The sequence below is a fragment of the Megalopta genalis genome, chromosome 8 (genome assembly GCF_051020955.1).
Source record: "Megalopta genalis isolate 19385.01 chromosome 8, iyMegGena1_principal, whole genome shotgun sequence".
Taxonomy (NCBI): Eukaryota; Metazoa; Arthropoda; class Insecta; order Hymenoptera; family Halictidae; genus Megalopta; species Megalopta genalis.
In genome coordinates, this window is record NC_135020.1 from 21,348,428 (window position 1) to 21,372,145 (window position 23,718).

The 23,718-nt window shown below is 33.9% G+C and overlaps 1 protein-coding gene across 4 annotated transcripts in view; it reads left to right on the top strand.

Moving 5' to 3' along the window:
* The window catches only part of LOC117225690 (protein couch potato), a 319,388-nt gene that overhangs the window by 238,713 nt on the left and 56,957 nt on the right, over window positions 1-23,718 (top strand). For all 4 annotated transcript variants that reach the window (XR_013033975.1, XM_076524143.1, XM_076524145.1 and 1 more), the window contains exons 6-7: window positions 532-665; window positions 15,601-15,809. Coding sequence is in view for 3 of the 4 variants with exons in the window: in XM_076524143.1 (XP_076380258.1) it covers window positions 532-665; window positions 15,601-15,809 (343 nt within the window). In the remaining variant the exon portion in view is untranslated. The remainder of the gene's footprint in view (window positions 1-531; window positions 666-15,600; window positions 15,810-23,718) is intronic.

The window sequence follows — 23,718 nt, forward strand, 5'->3', positions numbered from 1 at the left end:
TTTGAAATTTTATGTTCGTAGAAGTTGTTTTTTATTGGCGAAATACTGAATCAAGAGTGTTTCTCTATAACTGTTTCTTTCTTTGGCACCCTTAAAAAACAAAATTTAAAAAAAAATGAATCAACTTCTCGAACGACCCATACACACGACAAAGAAACAGAATAAACTGTTAATTTTTTTCATTATGTAAGTCTCGGTGCATAATCTAGTCCTCCGAGGAAACTAGCCTCGAAAACTTAAAAGATCGCGTCGCGTCTCCGAATAATTAAATTCGCTTCTATTAAAACTCCGCCGTTTTACGCTGAAAACATCTCGGTACTGAGCCTCCGTAGTCTAGTAATCATTCGATCATCGAAAACAATGCGACGAAATTTCCGATCCCGACGAGATAGAGGATGATAGAGTGAGATCCTAAGTGGGTGATTTCGAAGTGGTGGTTCTAGTGTTAATCGACGCGAACGATCCGATCGGTGATCGGATACGCCAGCGCAATCAGTAAAGCTTTCTGACTAACCACGTATTCTATTGCAGATCTAGGGAGCCCATTCTTCCCTGGTGGTCCTGAATTGTGGCACCATCCACTGGCGTACTCAACAGCTGGAGAATTACCGGGCACACTGCAACATGCGACGCTGGTCCATCCGGCGTTACATCCTCAGGTCCCCGTACGTTCCTATCTTTGACTATCTGCAGACAAAGCTCTGGAGCCGCCGACGAGCGCCCCGATGCACGTTAGTGATACATGATCGTTATACTCGATTACTATACGATACAACCTAGCAGGTAGTCACGCACGTAGAAAGATCTGCGATCTGACCAGCGGGTTCGAACGGTCGAGCAATGAACCTTGCTGGAGGACGCTTTTCAGTTTAAAAAGGAGTTCCATCTATTTCTAGCTAGACTAAAATTTTTTGTTTCCTTTTTTTTCAAGGCTAATATTGCGTTTTTACAATTTACGCTGAAATGTTTAACCTCTTGCCGTACGGTTTTCTCCACCGTTGCCTCGGGCCCTCCTTTTCCATAAGGGAAAACTAGAGCCTCGTTCTCTATGGGTCCACATTTTAATAACGTACCCTCATAAATGTAAAAAGGCAACTTGCTTGTAGTTGGAAAATATTTACTTTGAACACACGGCTGTCGGTGAAAGAGTTATGCGGATGGTCCTCGGTTGATCTTTTTAGATCGTCGTTTTTCTACTTAGGGGAAAACTAGAGATAAATAGGCTATAGTAAATTCTCCCTAATTGACTCTCAGCTTGAAAATAGAAATTGGATAATTTGGCAAGAGGCGGTACGATTGTTCGAACTTTTTATATTTGTTGACAATCGGTAACTGTAAAAACGAGCCGCAAGGCTCGAATAATCGTATCTTTTCTTCCCAAATCGACCATTTTTTTTATACAAGCTGTAGGTCAATTAGGGTGAATTTACTGTATTAGATCTAACTAAAAATATTTTTCAATCAAAATAATAATGGTGATCGAATAATTTTTGTCATATCGATCGTAACAGTTATGATCTTTGATAATAACAATGTAATATCTCAATAATTGCACGAGAGATACCTATTTCGAATTGCCACGTTGTTCGCAAGGTCTACAGGAAGTCGTTGATAAAACATTTAATTGTCAATGTGTAAAAGGCTCACCGACAGACGCGAAAATGTTCAGTATTAATTAAATAGTACAATATCCAAAGGGTACTGTAAATATTACAATGAGGAACTATGAACTTATAAAAACAGATAATTTTTTTTTAAGTTAACTCCTTGCCGTGCCATTATCTTCGCAGTTACAGTGGTTAGAATTTTCTAGATTGTAATAGTTTATTAACGCTTTGACCGCCACGCCACAACTTGAAAAATAAAGTTTATTTTATTTAAGTCATAAAACTAAAGCTTTTCATTTAGTCAAATTAAAGTGGAAAAGTAAAGTTGTACGACATGAATGATTTGTTCAATATTCTTAGGCTTTGCGGCAGTCAAAGTGTTAAAACGAAAAAAGAACATTTATTATTTATTATGTCTATACATATTTACCTGAGTGGTATTGATGATGAGGAAACAGAATTTTATATATTCCTATTTAAGAATATTGAATAACATTTATACTTAACAGGTCATTAACCATTTTCTTCGCAGTTACTGCGATTGAAAACTTTTCGACTGCAATAATTTCTTAGACGGCAAAGAAAATTCATGCTTATTGCGTGCCTAAATTGACTTGAATGCTTAAATATTGATGACAAGAGATTCGAATTTTATTCCAATTTTAAAGGACAGAATAACATCTATACTCAATATGTTGTCACTAGAAATTTAGGAAGTTAATAGAAATCATCACGAGTCGGACTCGTAGAAGTACGGCAAGGTGTTCATGTGTTTTTTATGCTGCATTGATCGAAGTTGGATTAAAGCGATCGCAATCGTGGTTATTCACATTCACGAATGCCATACAAATTCGGAATGAACTTTTTGATTGAATCTACGGAAGTTTATTTCGATTTGAACGAAGCAAATTGCACGCGTGTTTAGTAGATTTCATTGAAAATTTGTATCATGTGTCTGACACGGTATTTTGCGGCAAGTGGTTTATTTCTGGAAACACGAAAAATCTTCTCAGAGGACATTTTAATACGTTTCCATTTTGAATGCCATTAACCCTTTTACTGTGCTTCGATCGATATCGTCCTGCAAGGGATATTCAAATTTTCTTTCTTGGTATGACACGAGATTATATAGTATACAAAATCACTGTTACGAAGATCACATATTGATGACATTATGCAGTAATTTCTCCCTAATTTGCGCTCAAATTACTCACAAAAATGGAAAATTTGGGAAGAGATTGCAGCTTGTTTTTATAGTCACCGATTGTCAACAACTATAAAAACGAGACCGAGGATTTTTAAGCAAAATAAAAATTGTATAAGTTAAGTGGGTAGAACGCAAATTAAATGAAAATGTTTTTTTCTCTTTTAATGTTTCTAATAAGTCGAAAATGATGCGTCAATATCCTTAAATTCTTGCAATGCCTTTGCAGTTTTCTGTTTGACCTACATTCATTTTTTAGCATAAATGCATGAAATCCGCAGTCTGATAATTACAGATTGACTTTTCTAATTACTATTGTTCTCCAAACAGTTTTGTAGAAGCGAAATGTGACGATTATGCGAACACAATAGAAGGGTTGATCCTAGAAACACTGAACACGGTTGAAGAATATTTATATTCTCAACCGTAAAACACACTAATTCTCTCTGACACGCGTTTTACATAAGCTGATTATGATATTAAACGAAGACATAAATAAATATATCTGACATGCAAAATATTTTTGCTTTATATTTATATAAAATATTATATATTACATATCTTTATATAAATACAGAAGTATTACGTTTATTGTAATATACTTACGAATATCAATAACTAAGATACATATTAAATGTATATAGTGTAAATAAAAGCATATTTGGATATGCGATGTTGCAAAATTTCTGATAAAACAGATAAGACATATTTATTTATGCTTAGACTTGAAATCACGATCAGTCTATCAACAATAAAGACTATAGTATATAAATAATTCTTTTACACCAGAGTGATTTACGTATTAAAACTACGCAAGTGAAATAACATACATTAATCACGCCAGCTTATTATGGGAAATTACTATTTTGGAGAAAAAACTCATCTTAAGTGAGATTACTACATAGGATATTTTAACTGTTTTCTATTTTTATAAAAAACTATCTTCAACTTTAAAAAGACAGGACATAAGACTTGTTGAACTAATTACAAAAAGTTAGAAGTATATTATTTCTCTCGTTTAGAATATTTAAACCGTTTAAAAAAATTTTCTTGTCATTATATCTTCAGTTTCAATGACACTGACAAGGTACTTTTATTGTATTAGGTTGTTAGCAAAATTTGTTTCACATCTTTTATATGATTTCGATGAAACGAACTCTGTGAAATAGTTGCAATTTGAAGTTTCTTTATAAACATTATAGTATTAACATTAAACTAATAAAAATAACACGCTAATCTTGATATATCCTAATATGGTAATACAGACACTGTTACGTTTTTAAAGTAATATTATTCGTAAGTCGGGCAACTTAATTGCAAATATTAAAATCGTATTACATTTCGACACACCCGAACGATAAAGTACTAATATCCGTACTTATTTAGGATTACGGTTCACAATATTGGTGGCCTATCTTCGCAATCATTTTTATAACCCTGTAATTTCGCGCAACAAGCTTAATACCACAATTATTACAAATTACTTCCTATTAATGTCACGATGTCGGTGAACTTCGCCTAATTATGCTAAAAATTTCGCCATTAAAACTACAATTTAGATAAGAGCTAATATATAGTTTTCACAAAATTTATAGTCTGGGAAATCATAGTCATCATTGAGAACTCTTATATTATGTATTAAATTACAAATTACAGTGACTTGACAATAAAAATATCCGAGAAGTTACAAAACTAATCTAGCCAAAAGTTGACTAAAAACAGAAAATTACGTGATGTTGCATTCGTAGCAAAAGCTGTGCGAAGCTGTCCACTCGATCAATAATTATTTTGTAATGCAGTGCGATTGTTTTTTATCGATCAGTGGGGACAAAAGTAGATTTCTTGGAATTACTTGATATTTTGTAGAGCGATTATCTGAATCTCGAAAGGTGAAAGAAAAAATACTCGTGTTAAACTGCGTTTAACACTTAATATTTATTTCTACTTTCGCGGGGGAAAGTAAGGCAAACATTCGTTTAATTTTAATGTGAAAAAATGCGATTCATTTCCATTTCAAAGGGTTTCGAATTTTCTTAGGCAGGATAAAAATATTCCGGAGAAGCCACTTAATGAGAGATAATGAGGCAGCAACTCGGCTAAATAGAGCATTTCATTCGCGAAATTCGCAGACCGCTTTCATAAAGCTCCTCTTTGTCGAACCTACAAAGACGAAAATTTCCTAACTTCCTATAAATTTCTTATACGTTTACATTAAGGGCCCTCGTCCAGAAATTCAATACATTTATTAAAATGCATTAACTGCTTCCATCGGATGTTCTATACGAAACGGTTCACAATCGAAATAGTTATCAGCATAGAATACAATGATGCGTATTCAAAAATAAAAATGGAAGAAGCAAGTGAGGCGATCGCGATGAATGCGTGGAATGAAACATGCGACAATGATAACTGTTCCGAATAGTGCGCTGTTGCGACGACGGCAGTGCTCGGACTTTTTAAATTATTCTGCAAAAATCGAGCGATCTGAATGAAGCTTTACTTCGCTTAGCTTACTTCTGAAGCCTCCCTTTAACCAACTTCAGCGAAAGAAAATATCCAATAATCGAGTTAACATCTCTTTCAGAGGTTTCATTCACTTTAAAAGTTCAGGAGTCGTTACTACCGAAACAAATGGGCACGCTTTTTATTGGTTATTAGTTACAACGCGTCATGTTCCATAAATACGGCACGAACTATGTGGAGCGACTAAAATGCCTGTACAAAGAACACCGCAATTAACCGAGTCTCACGTATCTTACATTCGTCCAAAGTTTAAAACCGAAAACTAGATTTAATGCGAGTATAACGAAAATTCTGATCGAAAGTGGAATCAACATTGATCGTTTCTAGACTGCGGATCCTCATGCAAAATAAAAATATTTTACATCAAGTGCGACCGACAAGGGTTGGATGGAAACTAATTTTTTCTCTTAATTGTTTCAACGTGCTGGAAATATTGCAACAATCTTTCCAAGCTTTTTTAATGTTTCAACGTCTGCCAGTTTTGTGCTTCGCCTACTTATTTTTATTGTAGATACATAAAATCTGCAGTCTAATCATTATTAAATCCATTTTAAGCAAATCATGCAGCTTATAAAATACAGTAAATTCATCCCAATTACAGCGATTTCTGCCTAATTCGCGCACAGATTGCACACAAAAATGGACAATATGTGAAACGAACTTTTCGAACGATCTAATATTAAACATTTGACAAATACCATCTTTTACCGATATCTTCTTATCGATACCGTGACATAATCTATTTAATACTATAACTACAGTAATTTCTCCCTAATTCGCGCTCAGATGGACTCAGACAATTTGGGAAGAGGAGATATGATTATTCGTGCCTTGCATCTCGTTTTTATAGTTGTCGACAATCGGTTGATAAATAAATTGTTCATTTTTATGCGTCAACCTGTCAGCTGTCGATTTATAGTAAATTCTCCTTAATTATCTGACAGCTTGTAAACAAAGATCGACAACTTGGGAGGAGCGGATTCGGATATTCGAGCCTTGCACCTCGTGTTTATAATTGTTGACAATCAGCAACTGTAAACACGAGTGGCGAGCCTCGAATAATCGAATCCCCTCTTCCCAAGTTATCGATCTCTGTTTACAAGCTATCGGATAATTGAGGAGAATTTACTATAAATCGACAGCTGACAGATTCAAGTGTATTAGTCACACAGATGAAAGAAGAACGAGCTGCCTAATGTTTCTGTACAGGAGTACCTCGATTATCCAAACTTTCAATATCTGACTTACATATTTATTATCCAAGCATGTTCTACATTGAAACAGTTTAATCTATGTTGAGCCATTGCAATAAAATTTATTGTGAGAATCAATAAAAATTTAGGATAACACTGTAACTAAATGTGGGCACATTTTTGAAATGTCATTATTTGAAATATTATTTATTATATTATTACAAATAACATATGTTATATTGTTTCATAATTATTTGAGATAATTGTGATATTCTTCTTGGAAATTGTACGGTGATCTAATTATCAGTTCTGAGTTAGGTTTATGCCGACACTATGTTGTTATATTTCTGCAAGATTAAAGGGCCGATTTGACTGTATTAAATGATTATCCGATAGTTCATTTTTCACACAAGCGAAACGATTATTTTCTCTCGTGACAATAACAGATGGACCCGGACAAAAGTCTCTAAAAAATGAATTTTTTCGAAAAAAGAGTTTAGCTCCGAACAAATTGCTGTAAAGATTACGGAAAATAAACTGGTCTAAATAATTCATTATTCAAAACTGTTACTTTTTCAAATGGATCGACATCGTTCTTAATTGAAATCAAAGCATTACAAATATTTTAGTTTTATTGTAACTAAGTACAGTAAATTCTCCCTAATTGACGCTCAGATTGTGCACGAAAATGGACAATTTGGGAAGAGGAGATACGATTATTCGAGCCTCGCGGCTCATTTTTATAGTTACCAATTGTCAACAACTATAAAACCAAGATAACAAGGCTCCCCTCTTCTCAAATTGTCGATATTTGTGCACAATCTCAGCGTTAATTAGGAAGAACTTACTGTCATTATTTTCTTCATTATTCGAGCATTCGTATCTCCCTGACCAGTTTGGATAATCGAAACTCCACTGTATTCTGTTTTTATTAGTACTGTCCTAAATGAAAATATGTATTCCTGGCGCGTCGAAGGATCGAAGGGAATTAAACCTGCAAGCATCTTCGCGGGAATCCAATATGTAATTCTTCAAGCGATCACGTTCGCGATGTCGATTGAACGCATTCTGTCAGCGGTGATAGTGGTCAATTTCGGATTCTGACCTGGAAAACATTATTGCACTCGATCGTGCACACGGAACGAGAATCCGGCATCGGGCGATATCGTTCGCGATAGTGCGTGATAGGTACCCGCGTGAACCTGGCACAGGACTAGACGATATTAAAAATCAATATCTCCTGTTTGGTGAATCCGTACCCGGCTGTACCACACCATTCCGATCGCAGGCTACGTCGAACGGCGCGGACGGCGCCAACACGGCCGAAAATTCTGCGGAACCTTGGGAAACCCGGTGATTAACCCTTATTTACCGTTAACAACCGCGATAAATAACCAGTCGCTGTAATTAACCGCTTCGAGTTTGCGGAACTTTCGTGATCTTCGAAGTCGGTGTCCTTGTACGTGATCGAAGGACACGGGCCACAAATTCCTAAAACGTTTCGGATAGATTTCTTCCTGACGAAAACGATCTTCCTGCTTCCCACTCTTAGACAATTGTTTCAATTTGCTTCAAACAATTGAGTACAGTGCTAATACCTGAAGTTTTCGTGTATCATCATTTCGTTAACGCGAAATCATTTTGGTAAATGTTCACTTCAGGGAGAATTTTGACGATTTCTCCGATTTTGATCAACTCTTGATGTATATTGTCAAGGGCATTGTTTTATTAATAGATTATTTCTGTATTTATAAAATTTCCTGCTGTTCTAAGAAATGAGAATATATTTCAAATAAAAACTTCGTTCTCGATAATTAGAAATTTACGAACATTATATGTAGACTATGAACTTTATTGCATTTATATGACAAAAATGGGCAGATCTGATGAATACTGTTACATTATTTTCTATTTAACAAAATCATTCAGAAAAGAAAGAAACATTTAAATACCTGTATACCTTCTATTTAACAAAATAATTAAGGAAAGAAAGGAACCTTTTTTCTGTCTCTTGTGATTAGTGCAAACTATTTTTATTTTGCAGAAAAATTCATAGTTTAGTTATAAATAGAATGCAGATTTTATGCATTTATGACAAAACGAGTGAGCGAAACTGAGAACAGATTAAACGGAATTAAGAATAACGGTGTCTTGCAATCGACGCAGAAAATTTTTATTTTGCATAATGATCCACAGTCTAATTTATAAGTATGGGTTAAGTTTGGCTTAGCTCTTAGTTAATACAGCAACGATGGCCTTTTCGCGAATATCTCGGAAACTGAAGCCGAACGACGACAATATATATAGGAGAAAGTTTGTTGAAAATTGTGTTTGACAACCTATTTAAGAAACCATCAGAATCAGACTTGTCTCCCCTAAAAGATGAATATTTAGCATCTTAAATCGGATCAATTCAAGACTCTCGATTAGCTCTTTGAATCGGAATCGAACAACTTGAATATGTTTCAGATCTAAAAGGAATTAGTTTACCGAATTATGTATAAATAAGCGACGGAAGCTTGTAATTAATTTTTATTGTGAAGGAAATGGTAAAGGTCGAAATTTACATCTTTTTTTTCAAAACCTCTGTTGAATATTTGAAGATTACGTTTCATAGATTTTTGTCAGAGTCATGTTTACACGCTAAAGATTTCATCGGATAGTAAAACCTTCGAACGAGTTAAAGAATTTTTTGTTAACTACTTGTGTCATGCACACACAGTTGCTTCAAAAATGATTTAATTCGTATATAGATCCATATTCTATTATCGCTAAAATTATTTCGATCTTACATACAGTATAAGAAAAATATGCAACAAAAGGAAATGTTCAGTGCTACTAAACGAAATTACCATTGTTCACGCGTTTATTATACACTGACAATAGCGTATAAACACACCAATAATACGTAACTCCAGTACTTTCACCTGAAATCGCTCAAAGAACTGTGAATCTCTATAATTATCCTCTATATGCACATCGCGCCGCAGTAATAATATTAATATCATCGAATAACGCCCGCTAAAAGTCTGATGTATGAAATTATTCAGTAATCTGAATACGCGCGATTAAAACCGGTGTCCATGATCGAATTATGGTGACTGTATTAATTAACGCAAGGATTCTGTCAGATAGGATTGCGGCATAATTGGCAGCAGTGTTATAGTCACGGCGTTACAATCAGTAATTCAATAATAATATAATATGCGAAATTCCAGTCCGGAGCACATCGACACGAATTATATTATTCTTTCTTTACACTAGCAACCGTGAATGCGCGCACGAGTTAATATTTGAAATTAATTAATTTGCATTTCGATTTATTAAATATGCAACAGGATTCGACCCGTTTTAATAATGCACTACGTTCCGGATTACTCGCAACACTGGATACCGTGACGCGCAATCAATTCGTAATTTCACATTATCAACATGTCGCCTGTAATTGCGTGTTGCACCATTGGCCTCGGAAATCCTGTGTTGCTGTTCTCCGTTGCGTCTTCGTTTCGCGATTGTTGCATCATCGACTCCTCCGTTTGCGGTACTATTACGAACGAAATGCGGCAACGATAAAATATTATCAGATACACGATCAAGAATCATAATTACCTTGTAGAGACACATTTCAGCAACCTAACGGGTCAAAAGTGAATTTCGATACTAATACAGACCCATGAAATCACGATATCAATCAATAGACTAAGAAGTAACTATTAACAGAATATGCAGGGTGTCGCAAAATTATGGTACTTTCGGGAAATGAGGAATTCCTCATGTCATTCGAAGCAATTTTTTCCTTTACAAAAATTTTCTTCGACGCATCGTTAACAAGTTATTAACGAAAAACAGTGACCAATTAGAGGCCAGCTTGGCTGGCGGGAGACGGTCGAGCCAACAAGAGGTCGAAGCCCAGTTTCGCTGATTGGCTACGCTGAGCCGCCTAGCGCCAGCCGAGCTCGTCTCTCATTGGTCACTGTTTTTCGTTAATAACTTATAAATAAAGCAGCGGATTCCATTTTCGCTAAGGAAAAAGTTACTTCAAATGACCTCAGAGACCCCTCCATTCTCTCTTGTACAATAATTTGGGGCCACCCTGTATACAGTGATTCACGAAAGTATATGAATACCTTTTAAGACGGAATAACTGTTTCCAGATCAAACCAAATGATTATAGCTTATTGCTCTATAGACCTTAATGAACATGTGAAAATCTTAATTAATTGTCGGAGACTAGAGTTCTAATATATAAATAATCTGATTCTTAGAGATTCGAGATAAATCGTCTTGAATAATTGAAATTAAGGCCTATATTTCCTAAACCAATGGTTTCTTATCTAAATATGTTAATATTTCCAAATTTTCGAGATAATTTTGTAATGAAAAAAATTTAATACATATAAATACATATAGACAAATGCATTTAAGTATATAAATCGAATTACGCAACTTTCTTTTTAAAATAGCATGAAGCGAATATATATATACATAAATATTAGCAATACTTTGAAATATGATATGATAAATACGATACTGTGAAAGATTTCTCAGTATCTTCATAGTTCGTTGCTTTTTTAAATGTGAACTCTGATTTAACAATTAAAATAGTCGGATGCTACCGACTGTGAAAATATTCCTTAATGGGTTTTGCACAGTAACATTCACAATGTCGGTGCACTAGCGGCTCCATTGAAGATATTTCAACAGAGAGCAACATCCTACTGCATTAAAGAATAGCGAGAATCCAGCTTAAGGCCACCACTTCCCGGATATAATAAGATTAGGAAACTGCAAACCACTGAATTATTTCCAGCCCATTATTGTTTTCTAATTCTTGCGCATAACGCCTGAAAGACTTTGCCGTGTCTTCGTTATTCAAAGTTTCCATCGAGAAATGTGATAGGAAAATTATCGTATAATTTTAACGCATTATCCATTAGCGATTTTAATCAATTTTGCAAATATCAATTTCAATTGCGAACCAACATATCACGCCAAGTAATGGAATCCAATAGTTTCTTTAAAATTCTTATTTTATAGAAAATTTCAAAGCTCTTTATTAATGTAACACAATACTTTTTAAGGCAATTACATTGGTTTCTAATAGCTAAAGTATTGATAATTGTTTGTATTGATAATTGACAATTGTATGAATTAAAATTTTAGAGCAGTATACAGCCATAATTAGATCTTTATGCAAAATAAAAATTGATCGCATTTGTTGCACGAATAAGGGAGCCTTTTTCAACTAGTAATGTCATTAGATTGAAGATAATACTTCAGTACTCTCCACTTCTTTTAACTGTTTGCACTCTCCGAAGTTATTTTAACTTTAAATTCAAAATAGTTTTTCTGATGTATATTATTTTGATTAAAATAATAATAATAACTTATTATTACTGTATTTTATGCATATAAAATTGAATGTTGTAACTCGTACAACAATTTTTTAAATGTAAATAAATTTAATAACATAATTATTTTAGGGAGGCGGTTAATTATTAACTATTTCAAATTGCAGCTACTAACTTCTGCATAAAATGCATAAAATTCGCAGTCTAGTTACAATTAAAAAACGGTGTAGCGAGTGTATATTCAATGGTGTTATAAAAACGGATATACATATTATAAGGAACCTAAGCAATCAATATTTGCACCTAGTGCCATATCTAGACCGAATTTTATACATTTATAATAAACATTAATAGGTCAAAGACCAAAGTGTAGACATATTAGAAAAGTTTCAGAACATATTGCTATGTTCTCCTTACTTTATTAAGATTATTAACCACTTAGCTGTTTTTGACGAGTCTACTCTCCCTAACACAAAATATTGCTATTTCTTCATGACGAGTATACTCGATAAAAACAGCTAACTGATCTCAAGAAGAATATGTAGAAACTTTGATATTCTTTCTTAGGTTATATACAGAGTGGGCCAGAATTCGTAGAATCGAGCAGAGAGCGATTCTACATGAAAAAATAAGAAACAAATTTGGTATAACATTTTTTTATCCGAGGCTCAGTTTTCGAGGAGAACGACTTTAAAGTTTGTTCATTTTCATCAGACGCACGGCCTGTACTTTACGCGAGTGTGGGTGTGTACATTATTTACGCGACTACGGGCAAGCGAGACGCGCGACGGGAGTTAGGAGCCATAGAACAGTCGAGGCAAAGTGAAACAGACGCAACAATTACAAGATGCAAGCGCGTTGACATATCCCTAAAGCATTATCTTCAGATTCTTCTGATAAGCACATGATTATTTCTAATTACCAATTACTAATTAGCATCTTGATTAACTTGTTATTGCATTGTGCAGCAAACGTGCTGTACACATATTTTTTATATTTACAATATATTGTATCATATGATTTTTTGGACGGTTATCATACACGTCTTAAATATATGTTCAATATTTATGAAGTATAAGTGAAAATAATCATATTTTGCTCGTGCAGTATTACTCTCATGTTCGCAGGCTTGCAATGTATTATTCGAGTATAGAAATTTTTTACAGATATCTTACACCTACGTTAATGAACAACGTTAACAACGAAAACGAGAAAATGTATGCATAAACTAAATGATGCAAGGGGCATGGGGCAAGGGAAATCGATCGCATGATCCACTTAGTCTCTTCCAATCTTTTTCTTTTTTGATTCCGGACTTTTCTTTATTATTGGCTAAGTTACGTACTCTGAACAAGAGACATAACAATTTTTAGTGGCGCCTTAGAGTCGCCACTCGTCTGCAAAGGGTTAACTTTTCATTGCGTATGTGTACAGCAAACGTGCTGTACACATATTTTTTATATTCATATTGTGTCATATGATTTTTAAACGGTTATCATACACGTCTTAAATATGTGTTCAATATTTATGAAGTATAAGCGAAAATAATCATATTTTGCTCGTGCAGTATTACTCTCGTGTTCGTAGGCTTGCAATGTATTGTTCGAGTATAGGAATTTTACGGATATCTTACGCCTACGTTAACCCTGAGAGTACTATCGGGAAACGAGAAAATGAAACAAAAACGACTAAACTAAAAAAAAACCTACGCAAAGCATAAGGGAAATCGGTCGCCCGCTCCACTTAACCTCTTACAATGTTTTTGTATTCCAAACTTTTGTTTATTATTGGCTAAGTTACACGCTGAACAAGAAGCGCGGCGATCGGGTGAACGGGGCGAACGATTCCCTTTGCTCCTCGAGTCGATTAGCTTGTGGGTCTTCTCGTTTACCGATACAAGTGGGTTTCGGGAGGTCATAGAAAAGTGGGGACTACGGGCGTGCAGGTCAGACGGAGCGAGCGGAATACCCCCCTTGCCTCTCTGACCAAACTACGGATTTGTTCTGAGCAACGGTCAATGTTTGTAAACACTATCTCGGACGGAGAGGCAACTGCGGTAGAAGAATACAGTCGGCAACCAAATCCTTTACAAAGATGAACGAACTTTAAAGTCGATTTTCTCGAAAACGGAGCCCCGGATGAAAAAATGTTATACCAAATTTGTTTCTTATATTTTCACGTAGAATCACTTCCTTCTCGATTACACTACGAATTCCGGCCCACCTTCCGGCCCATTTTATAGAAGTGTTGTGTTTAACATGTTCCGTGCCACGTATACCATCGATGGTACACGCTTGCATGTTTACTTAGTGAACTGAACAAATTGTTTACAAGAAATTTAGAACCGAAGAATCAATTTCCACCGCAAGAATGGGCGTTGATAAGTTTTTGTTACGTTGTTATGTGTACGAGAATTAATAATTGCACGTAATACATCAAGTTTTAGTAAAATATCAAAGTGTGAAGATTCGAGTAAAAAAAGCTCGGCATGGAACGTGTTAAACAAAATACGAAGAAAAAATCAAACATATATACTGTATAATTGCACTAACTCGTGCATTTATCAAAGAGACTGCAACAACTGGTTAAAAGAAGAAATACATTCTTACAATTCGAGAAGAAAACTTGTATTTTGCATACAGATCGACAGTTTAGACGTCTCTAAAGACACAACAATTTTAACCTCTTGTCGTAGCATTATTTCCATACTTACACTAGTCAGAAGTTTTTCGACTGCAATAATTTCATAGAAGAAAAAGGAAATCTATACATACATTCGTTGCATGCATTTACTTAGGTACTTAACTACCGATGACAAAAATGTTGCGTAAAAATCTAGTATCCGGGTATTTTGTTAATAATATAATCATAATCGTATAAGAAAGATTTTGGTAGTTCTAATATGTTAATTACTGTATATTTCAATGTACAACCCACATGTATTTGTGTGTTCGTGTACAAAGAAGTACACAGATTGAAACATAGATATATTAACACTAGGTTTACAGAGTGCTAATATTTATTATAATATATGTATTTATATTATAATATATTAAATATAGGACATAAATTTAGTGAATGAATTCCTTGCAAATGCACCTTTAAAATACCAATAATCGTAAACCTAGTGTCAACTACACGTGTGCACGCGTACTTCAACACTAACCGTACCAGACGTTAAACGTGACTCGTTTGCGTTGTCTTATAAAAAAAATTACGAGATTGAATTTATTTAGATATTTTTCAATTCGTATCCTTTGCAGTTGCAATCCTTTGCAGTCGAAGCTATTTCAATTCGAAATCCAAAATATATTTTCTGATCTGCGATGATTTATTGCAATTTACGCATATAAAATTGAGCCTATTGGCATCTACAATTGTTACAATTGTTACATTTCTTACAATTATTTTGAAAAATAGCGTAGCAAGTTTTAGCGCCGGCTTAGAATCCGCCACTCGAGTGCAAAGGGTTAATATGTGTTCAGATGAATAAATTTGATTGACGACTCCCGGTGGAAGTGTCTTTATAACTTCAGTAATTGTTGAATAAATATTGTCGAACGGGTCGTACGTCCAACGATAATAGTTATTTAAGTGTTAAGTACGCGTGAAATGGGTATCTCTAGTATTAATATGTCTCGCTGAGCATAAATAGTGTTAATAATGTCTCGCTCTCGGTGTCTGTTGAGGATAAAAAAAAATTGTTTTCCTTTTTATTTCAGGCGCCTATGTCTTTGCCGCATCCTACGACGCTGACGTCGATACACGCGTCGCTGCCCCATTTCTTACCCTCGCCGGCACTGGCATCGCCGGTGGGTTCGCCCTCGTCACAGCCGAACATAGCCGTCAGCAATGCACCGTGTTCTACCCTCTTTGTGGCGAACCTCGGCCAGTTCGTTTCTGAGCACGAACTCAAGGACATCTTCAGCAGGTTAGAGAACATCCCACAGTCGAAACGTTCGCGTTAGAAGATCGTACGCCAGACTGTGCGATCTTACCGACAAAAACGCGCGCGCTCCCCCGGTTACAATTCTTCAGTAGTGTCCGTTTTTAATCTGTAAACGCGAATTAACGATGCAACTGTCCCCGTTGTAGAAACAGTGCTTTGATTTCGAACGGATCATAGTCTGGTGTAATCGAATTTCTGCACATGTTTGCTCGTTGAAACATTCTGTTAAGCCATCGACACTCACTTGAAGTATTTGTGCATTTTTTAAAAGGGAAAGTTTTCAAAATTGTACCAAGTGACCTGAATATTTTTAGATGTTAGAGGGACACCAGTCTAATGAGAACAGTGTCTAAATAAATTTTTACAATAATTACAATTAGTTGGAATGACAAGGAAAACGATGGTTTTTAATTTTTTTGTTAGAGCCTGGAACGAAAATTTGAACAATGTGTTTTATATACATTGTGATGCTTTTAGTTGGCTGTCTAATAGTTAAAAAAACACGATTTAAAAATTATTTTTCAATCATTCCAAGCAACCGCAATTTTCGTGAAAATTTGTTTAGACACTGCCTAGTGGAGTAGTTCCTTTAACATGTAAAAAGAAGTTAAAGTTATTTGTAACAAATTTTCAGAAAATTATTCTCTTTTGAAGGATGAACGAATATTATATGTCTTTACACATTTACGTCACAAAATGAATTCACGAGATATTTTCACCTAGATGCACTTTGCAGTAATCTAATCGAATTGTTTTCGAATCGAATGACTTTACGGAACAGTTTGACGAAGTCATAAATGTGTATGTTATTTTATAATGTCCGGCTTTCGCCCGTCCATCTACGGAAAAATTAACTGCGTTATATGTTAGATTACGATGTGTTTGAAACTGTTCACTTCCTTTGTGAATCACCTTTTTTACACGAAGTATAGTTCACCAATAATTCGCATTTACGAATTAAAATCAAGCACCCTGTATATCGGATCTGCCGCGATTATTAGTCGATATTGTAATTGCTCGTCGGATTGTCGACGAAAACGCGATTTTGGTTCTTTTACAGGGTATGACGTTTTGTCGGCGGAGTTTCTCAAAAGGTCAGCTCTGAAACAGTCTCGTAAATGCCCTAAATACAAAAAAAAACGGAGATGAATATTATCGTTTATCCTGAGCATTGCAAGCTGTACAGTTGGTTGAGGCTCATGTTGTTAGACATCGCGTACTATTAAGTTCCATAAAAGATTTCTAGAGGGACAAGTTAGTTTGTTATTTGTGTTAGCTGTCGGCTTTGAATAATTTTTTATTTCCTTTGTAATTCGTTCAACAATTTTTTCGCCACAGTAGTGACAATTTTAGTCTCGAGAAATCACATGTATAACAGACGAAATTTCGTACATTATAATTGATTCTGATAAGTCGTACAAATCGTAATTTAATTAAACAGTAAATTAAAAAGTGAATCCAAATGTGTATCCAATTCAATTAAATCAATTTGTTTCGTACACGGAGTGGTTTTTAAATTCAGAGAAGTATATTAATAGACTGTGGATTTTATGCATTTATGACAAAAATGAATAGATCAATAAACACTTGCAATACATTTACAACTCACTAAAACTATTAAGAAAGAAATTCAATATTTCTGTAGCTCCTGCGTATTGCAATTAATGCAGAAAATGTTTATTTTACACAAAAATCCGCTGTTTTTCTCAAAAATTGCAATTAATTGCGTTTTGTAGGTTTCGGTCATTTACATACATGCTGACAATTTCATCGAAATCGATTAACGTTGCTATTAGTAACGTAGTTGCTGCTAATTAACAAATCTGAAGACTTTTCAGTGTCTGTAGCTTGACTCAGTGTCAACAAATAACACAACGAAATTTGAATAGTAAACCAATAGATCAAAAATTAGACCCGCCAATGTTTAAAAAAATTCAAGCTATTTGACTCAATTCGGAAAAAAATTATTCAAGTTTAATATTATTTATTATTATTAAATTATACGTATAAAATACGCAGCTCCAAAATGAATAATCGTTCATCAAAAACAAATTCTGATCTTTTTATTTGCGTATTTAACATTTCATATGAAATTCATTTAATGCCCGAAGCGACCATTTATGACATTTATGACTAACTGTAGTACATTGGCAATATAGTTTTTCAGCAATTTCCAAACGAAACTGCTTGCCTTGAACCTATTTTTCCACTTTCCGGCGCTCCATTCGAATGCAGTCGTTTCGCAATCCGATCGAAGTGGCGGCGACAATTAAATGGCGGCCGATTGATCCAAACATCGTGCCGATTTTCGGTCAATGATATCGCGCGGCATTTTGCTACATGCCCATGAAACACAACGAGCAAATAATCGCCACGAAGTATGTCCCCCCCACCCACCCCCCACCCGCGGGCATTACGGTTACGCTCGCATAGTAAATTATTTTCGCGTGATCCGCCATGCGGAACCTTCCCACGATTCCGAGTACGTGTGCGGCCACGTATTAGGTCGTAATTCGTCACGAACTCGAAGCGCCGCGCGCCAAGCCGAGCCGTGGAACTACTTTTCGGATTTTTCCATTTGTCAAAGCCGCAACGCTCGTGGAAGGTAAATTGATGGCTGTTGCTTGGATTCTCGACTAAGCTTCGTTATAATTGAAATATTCGGACCTTAACATCTACAAGCTGGACAACATAAATGAACTCCTTGAAAATTGTCCGACGTTTCCCTTTTATTGAATGGTTCGCTATGTTGTTTTATTATTAAATAATTATCAAATAAATTGATCCTTTGCTTGATATATTGCACTTATAATTGAAATCTTATGAAGTGTGAATAAATGCGGTCTTATTATTTTTAGAAGATCATATTTGTCGCTTTTAGTACACCTAATATTTCTAATGTTGGAAAAGCTATTAACTGTAACACTAATTTAGTTACATTTAGCAACCATAATTATTGCTGTTCCAACTGGAATTGAAGTCTTTAGTTAATTAGCTACTTATTGTGGATCAAAAAAAAATATGTATATAATTTTTTGTGGTTTTCACCGTTCTTCAAATAAAATCATTCTGCCACATTGTAATAATTAAAATGTGAAGTATAAACAACTTTTTCAAATAAGTGCTGCTCATTTGTTAGAAAGTAGTTCGAAAATGTAAGAAATTATATCTTTGAATTTAATCAATTTTATTTTTATCCGTCGAAAACATCGATCTGATCCACGAAATAAAAAAACATTAAAATCACTTGTGATCCCTACATTTTAATGTTCAAATTCATATCTTCAAATTTTTTCATGAAATTTTGTGTTTGCTAAAGTAATTAAATAGAAGGAATAGAAGCAACATAGCGTTGATTTTTAATAAAGTAAAAGTTTACTTGTATTTTAGAAATTCCGAAATCTTAGAAATGTTTAACGGGCCGTAGATTAGTCATAACTAGAGTTCGGATCTCATGAATTTCCGACGAAAATGGATCAGTGAAATACAGAGCAGTGAAGACATCACGAATTCTTATGTTTATGTTTTCTTTCGTGGAAGATACGGCAGCCATTACTTCCTGTTTTATGTGACCCCATAAAAAAAAATATAATGACGTTAAGTCTGGAGATCCAGCTTCGCGAAAGCCACCCGACTCGTAAATTCTTTTTAATAAACAGTCCCAAGAAATTGCATTTATGTTCTACATTCTATGTGTATGTCATCAAAGGTATATTTATGAATATATCAGGAATAATGCTTGCGATGTGCTTCTATTAAGTAGAATTCGCACGTACGCTATCCTCCATGAATGTTTGAACGCTTATGACTTCACAGAAAAGAAGTAAATAAATAATTGATTCAATTAGACTTTCTCTGTGTTACTTTTTTTATATTAACATATATTTAGCGATTTGATTATTCAAAGATATAACAGTGTATTATTCCGTTTAAGAAATTAATAACAAAAAAGTAAAGAAGTAAATAAATAATTGATTCAATTAGACTTTCTCTGAGTTACTTTTTTTATATTAACATATATTTAGCGATTTGATTATTCAAAGATATAACAGTGTATTATTCCGTTTAAGAAATTAATAACAAAAAGTAAAGAAGTAAATAAATAATTGATTCAATTAGGCTTTCTCTGAGTTACTTTTTCTATATTAACATGTATTTAGCAATTTGATTATTCAAAGATATAACAGTGTATTATTCCGTTTAAAAAATTAATAACAAAAAAGTAAAGAAGTAAATAAATAATTGATTCAATTAGGCTTTCTCTGAGTTACTTTTTCCATATTAACATGTATTTAGCAATTTGATTATTCAAAGATATAACAGTGTATTATTCCGTTTAAGAAATTAATAACAAAAAAGTAAAGAAGTAAATAAATAATTGATTCAATTAGACTTTCTCTGAGTTACTTTTTCTATATTAACATGTATTTAGCAATTTGATTATTCAAAGATATGACAGTGTATTATTCCGTTTAAAAAATTAATAACAAAAAAGTAAAGAAGTAAATAAATAATTGATTCAATTAGGCTTTCTCTGAGTTACTTTTTCTATATTAACATGTATTTAGCAATTTGATTATTCAAAGATATAACAGTGTATTACTATATCGTATGCGTCTAAATGACAAAGTTCATTGCTTGAATAAGCAAAATAAACATTTTCCAAGGCAATTGTAAGGAACAGAAATGAAATAAAAATGAATTATTTCTTTTGATAAAGTTGGTAAGTTGAAAATAGCGTAACGATATTATTCAATTCTTTTTGTGTCTATATAATTAATCGAGATATCAAATTTATAAGACATAAGAAGCCTAAGATGATAATCGCATTTTATGTTGATCTATTAGTCTCGATAATTCCAAGCTTAACGTAAGATAAAACTCAGTATTTTAGTCAGCCGGAAGCGTATATATTTATACGATGACAATCACATTTTATACATTACATATTACAATTACAATACATATTACAATTTCGACGATTTCAAACTGAGCGTAAAATAAAATTCAGTATTTAAATCAGCAAGAAGTGTATCTACGTGATGGTAATCGTATTTTATGCATTTATTGCAGTCTCGATGATTTCATACTTAACATAAAATACAATTCAGAATTTTTAATCAGAAGTAAGCGTATTTACATGATGGTAATCGCATTATATGCGATTGTGTTACAATTTCGGCGATATCGAACTGAACTTCAAATCAAATTCAGTACTTTAGTCGGCATTCAGTGCATTTACCGAGTACTTTAGTTAGATTTTTATTTTCTTTTAACCAAATTTAATACTAAATATTTGCAATATATGCAATATTTATATATAGTTTATGTAATATTTATATGCAATGTGTGCAATATTTAATGGCAGAACTAATAGATCATCTACAATGATGACCATTAAATGGAGTACGTGAAAGTTCGTATACAACATTGAATCATATCCCGCTTGCAAAAAGTTTGTTACTTCTACGTCGATGAGCTTTATCACAATCGATATCTAAGCAACATCTATTTCGTGCAATTTATTCTCTAATTGGAAAATGAAGGACAGAGGAGGACTAATGGACAAATACGTTACAAATCTTGATTTCTATCGCACGAACTGTTTGGCGTTAATCTAACATTAATGGTTGTATCTCCTAGAGTAATTCTTTATCCGATGTCACGCCCAGCCTTTTCAGCTTTCAACAATATGTCACGCAGCACTTCGCTCGCGAAGCAGCGTTGAAAAGATGAAGGAAGAGCATGACGTAGACTGCCCTCCGCCAGTTGCATGATATAGCGTTCTGATTCTTGGAGAAGTTACGTTAGGCTTTCCTCAGTTAGAACATAATTAGGGTCAATCTCTCCGCTAGGGGTTTAATTCTACTGGAACCACGTGTTACGCATACTAACTAGCGAATTTCACTGATTGATGCATTCGATCGTATGTGCAACTGCGACTGACGAATATATTCGATCGAAATTCGAGACGTTGTGGGACGTAAAATACAGTAAATTTGTATATATTGTAAATGGACAATTTGGGAAGAGGTTTATTCGAGTCTCGCGACTCGTTTCTATGCTTGTTAACAATCGGCAAATATAGAAACGAGCCGCGAGGTTCGAATAATCGTATTTCCTCTTCCCAAATTGTCCTTTTTTGTTTACAAGCGGAGGGACAATCGGAGAGAATTTACTGTATTGTTCGCTTGGAAATTATTTCGGTTTTCGTTTGTCGAAACGTCGCACGGTAGTATATTTTCCCAAAATGTTTGCCACAATTCATAACATCATACGATTCTTACGAAAATCGATAGATTTACATTTTCGAGGGTGCTGAATTTAAATGTGCTATCAAATAGACCGGGAATATTTATCCAAAATATAGTAAATTCTCCCTAATTGACGCTGAGATTATCCATTTTCGTGTACAATCTGAGCATCAATTAGGGAGAATTTACTCTACAAATTTTCTTAGTTGATTGTATTAAATATATAAGTTGAATAGAAATATATTTATTTTCTTAATAAACTAATCCAATGAACTGAGACGAATGTAGAAATATCCTGAAATTTTTCGCATGTCTTTAGAGTTTGATATTTTCCCCGGTCACATTTATCATAAATGTATACAAATTCGCAGCCCAATTATTAAATATTGAAAATCAAGCTCTGCTGCAACAAGCACTGATCTTATGTTATTTTTGTGAGAATATCAGTAATTTTTCGATATTTGGTTATAATTAAATAGTTGGAATTATAAAGTTTAATATGACCATCTTAATTTCAACAATTTAAAGCCCTTGTACTACGAGTTCTCTCACAGCTATGTTAATTAGCACCTCTTCTTAATAATTTCCACGACAGAACAAGACAATATTCGTTTCTTGTATGTCTTCATTTATTTTCTCTCCTAATTGCAGACTATGGTAACTAGACTGTAGATTTTATGCATTTATGGCAAAATGGAGTAGTTAAAATTCAAAATAGTGTACAAATTATAGTGTACGAATGTATTATTTTTAATCTATTGAGATGCTTAAAGGAAAAATAAAATTACTACTTGGTTTCTATTTTATTATATATACATTTTCATATATATATATACTGTTATATATTTTATATATTCTATACATATTATATACTATTATATATTCTATATATTGCTATATATTCCTTGCAATTGATGCGAACAACTTCTAATCTGCATAAAAATTTGCAGATTAATGATAACAGAGGACTCAAATTTTGTTTCGATTTCAAAGAAATGAATAACAACAAAATTGTCACACAAATTCTCTGAAAATTTTCTGAATATGTGATTTCTATAAAAGCGAATAAATTTATGTTACATCGATGTTATCTTTACATATATCAAGCTTGAATATTTCATTTCTCTCTATCATTAACGAAAATATTTTTCCCTTCATTTGTTCGCTGGAATACATTTACCACGGGTAATATTTTTGCGAATTAAATTATTCAACGCAAATTCGTATTTTTATGGTACACTTTACTTGCCGTACTCTCTTTTATGCAAAAAGCGCTATTTCACGCAACTGCAGAATTCGCTGAAAATTATTTACAGCGGAGTAAGGAGTGAGAATAAACTCGGACTAGATTCTGTACACGCGTTCAAACTTGGAAACTGTGAGCGAAGTTTGTGGTTCAACTTTCCGAAGCTGCAGCTAAATGCCTGGAGGAATTATTATTTAGGAAAATCCTTGTTGAGTAAAATCTGGTGGTCCGAATGAACTAGATTGTTTGGACATTTGTAGTGATTTGTTTATTTGAGCTATATATTTTCGATATTTAGCTGGGTACAGTAATTTCTCCCTAATTCGCGCTCAAATTGCGCACAAAAAGGAACAGTTTGGGAAGAGAAGATACGACTATCATCGTTTTTATA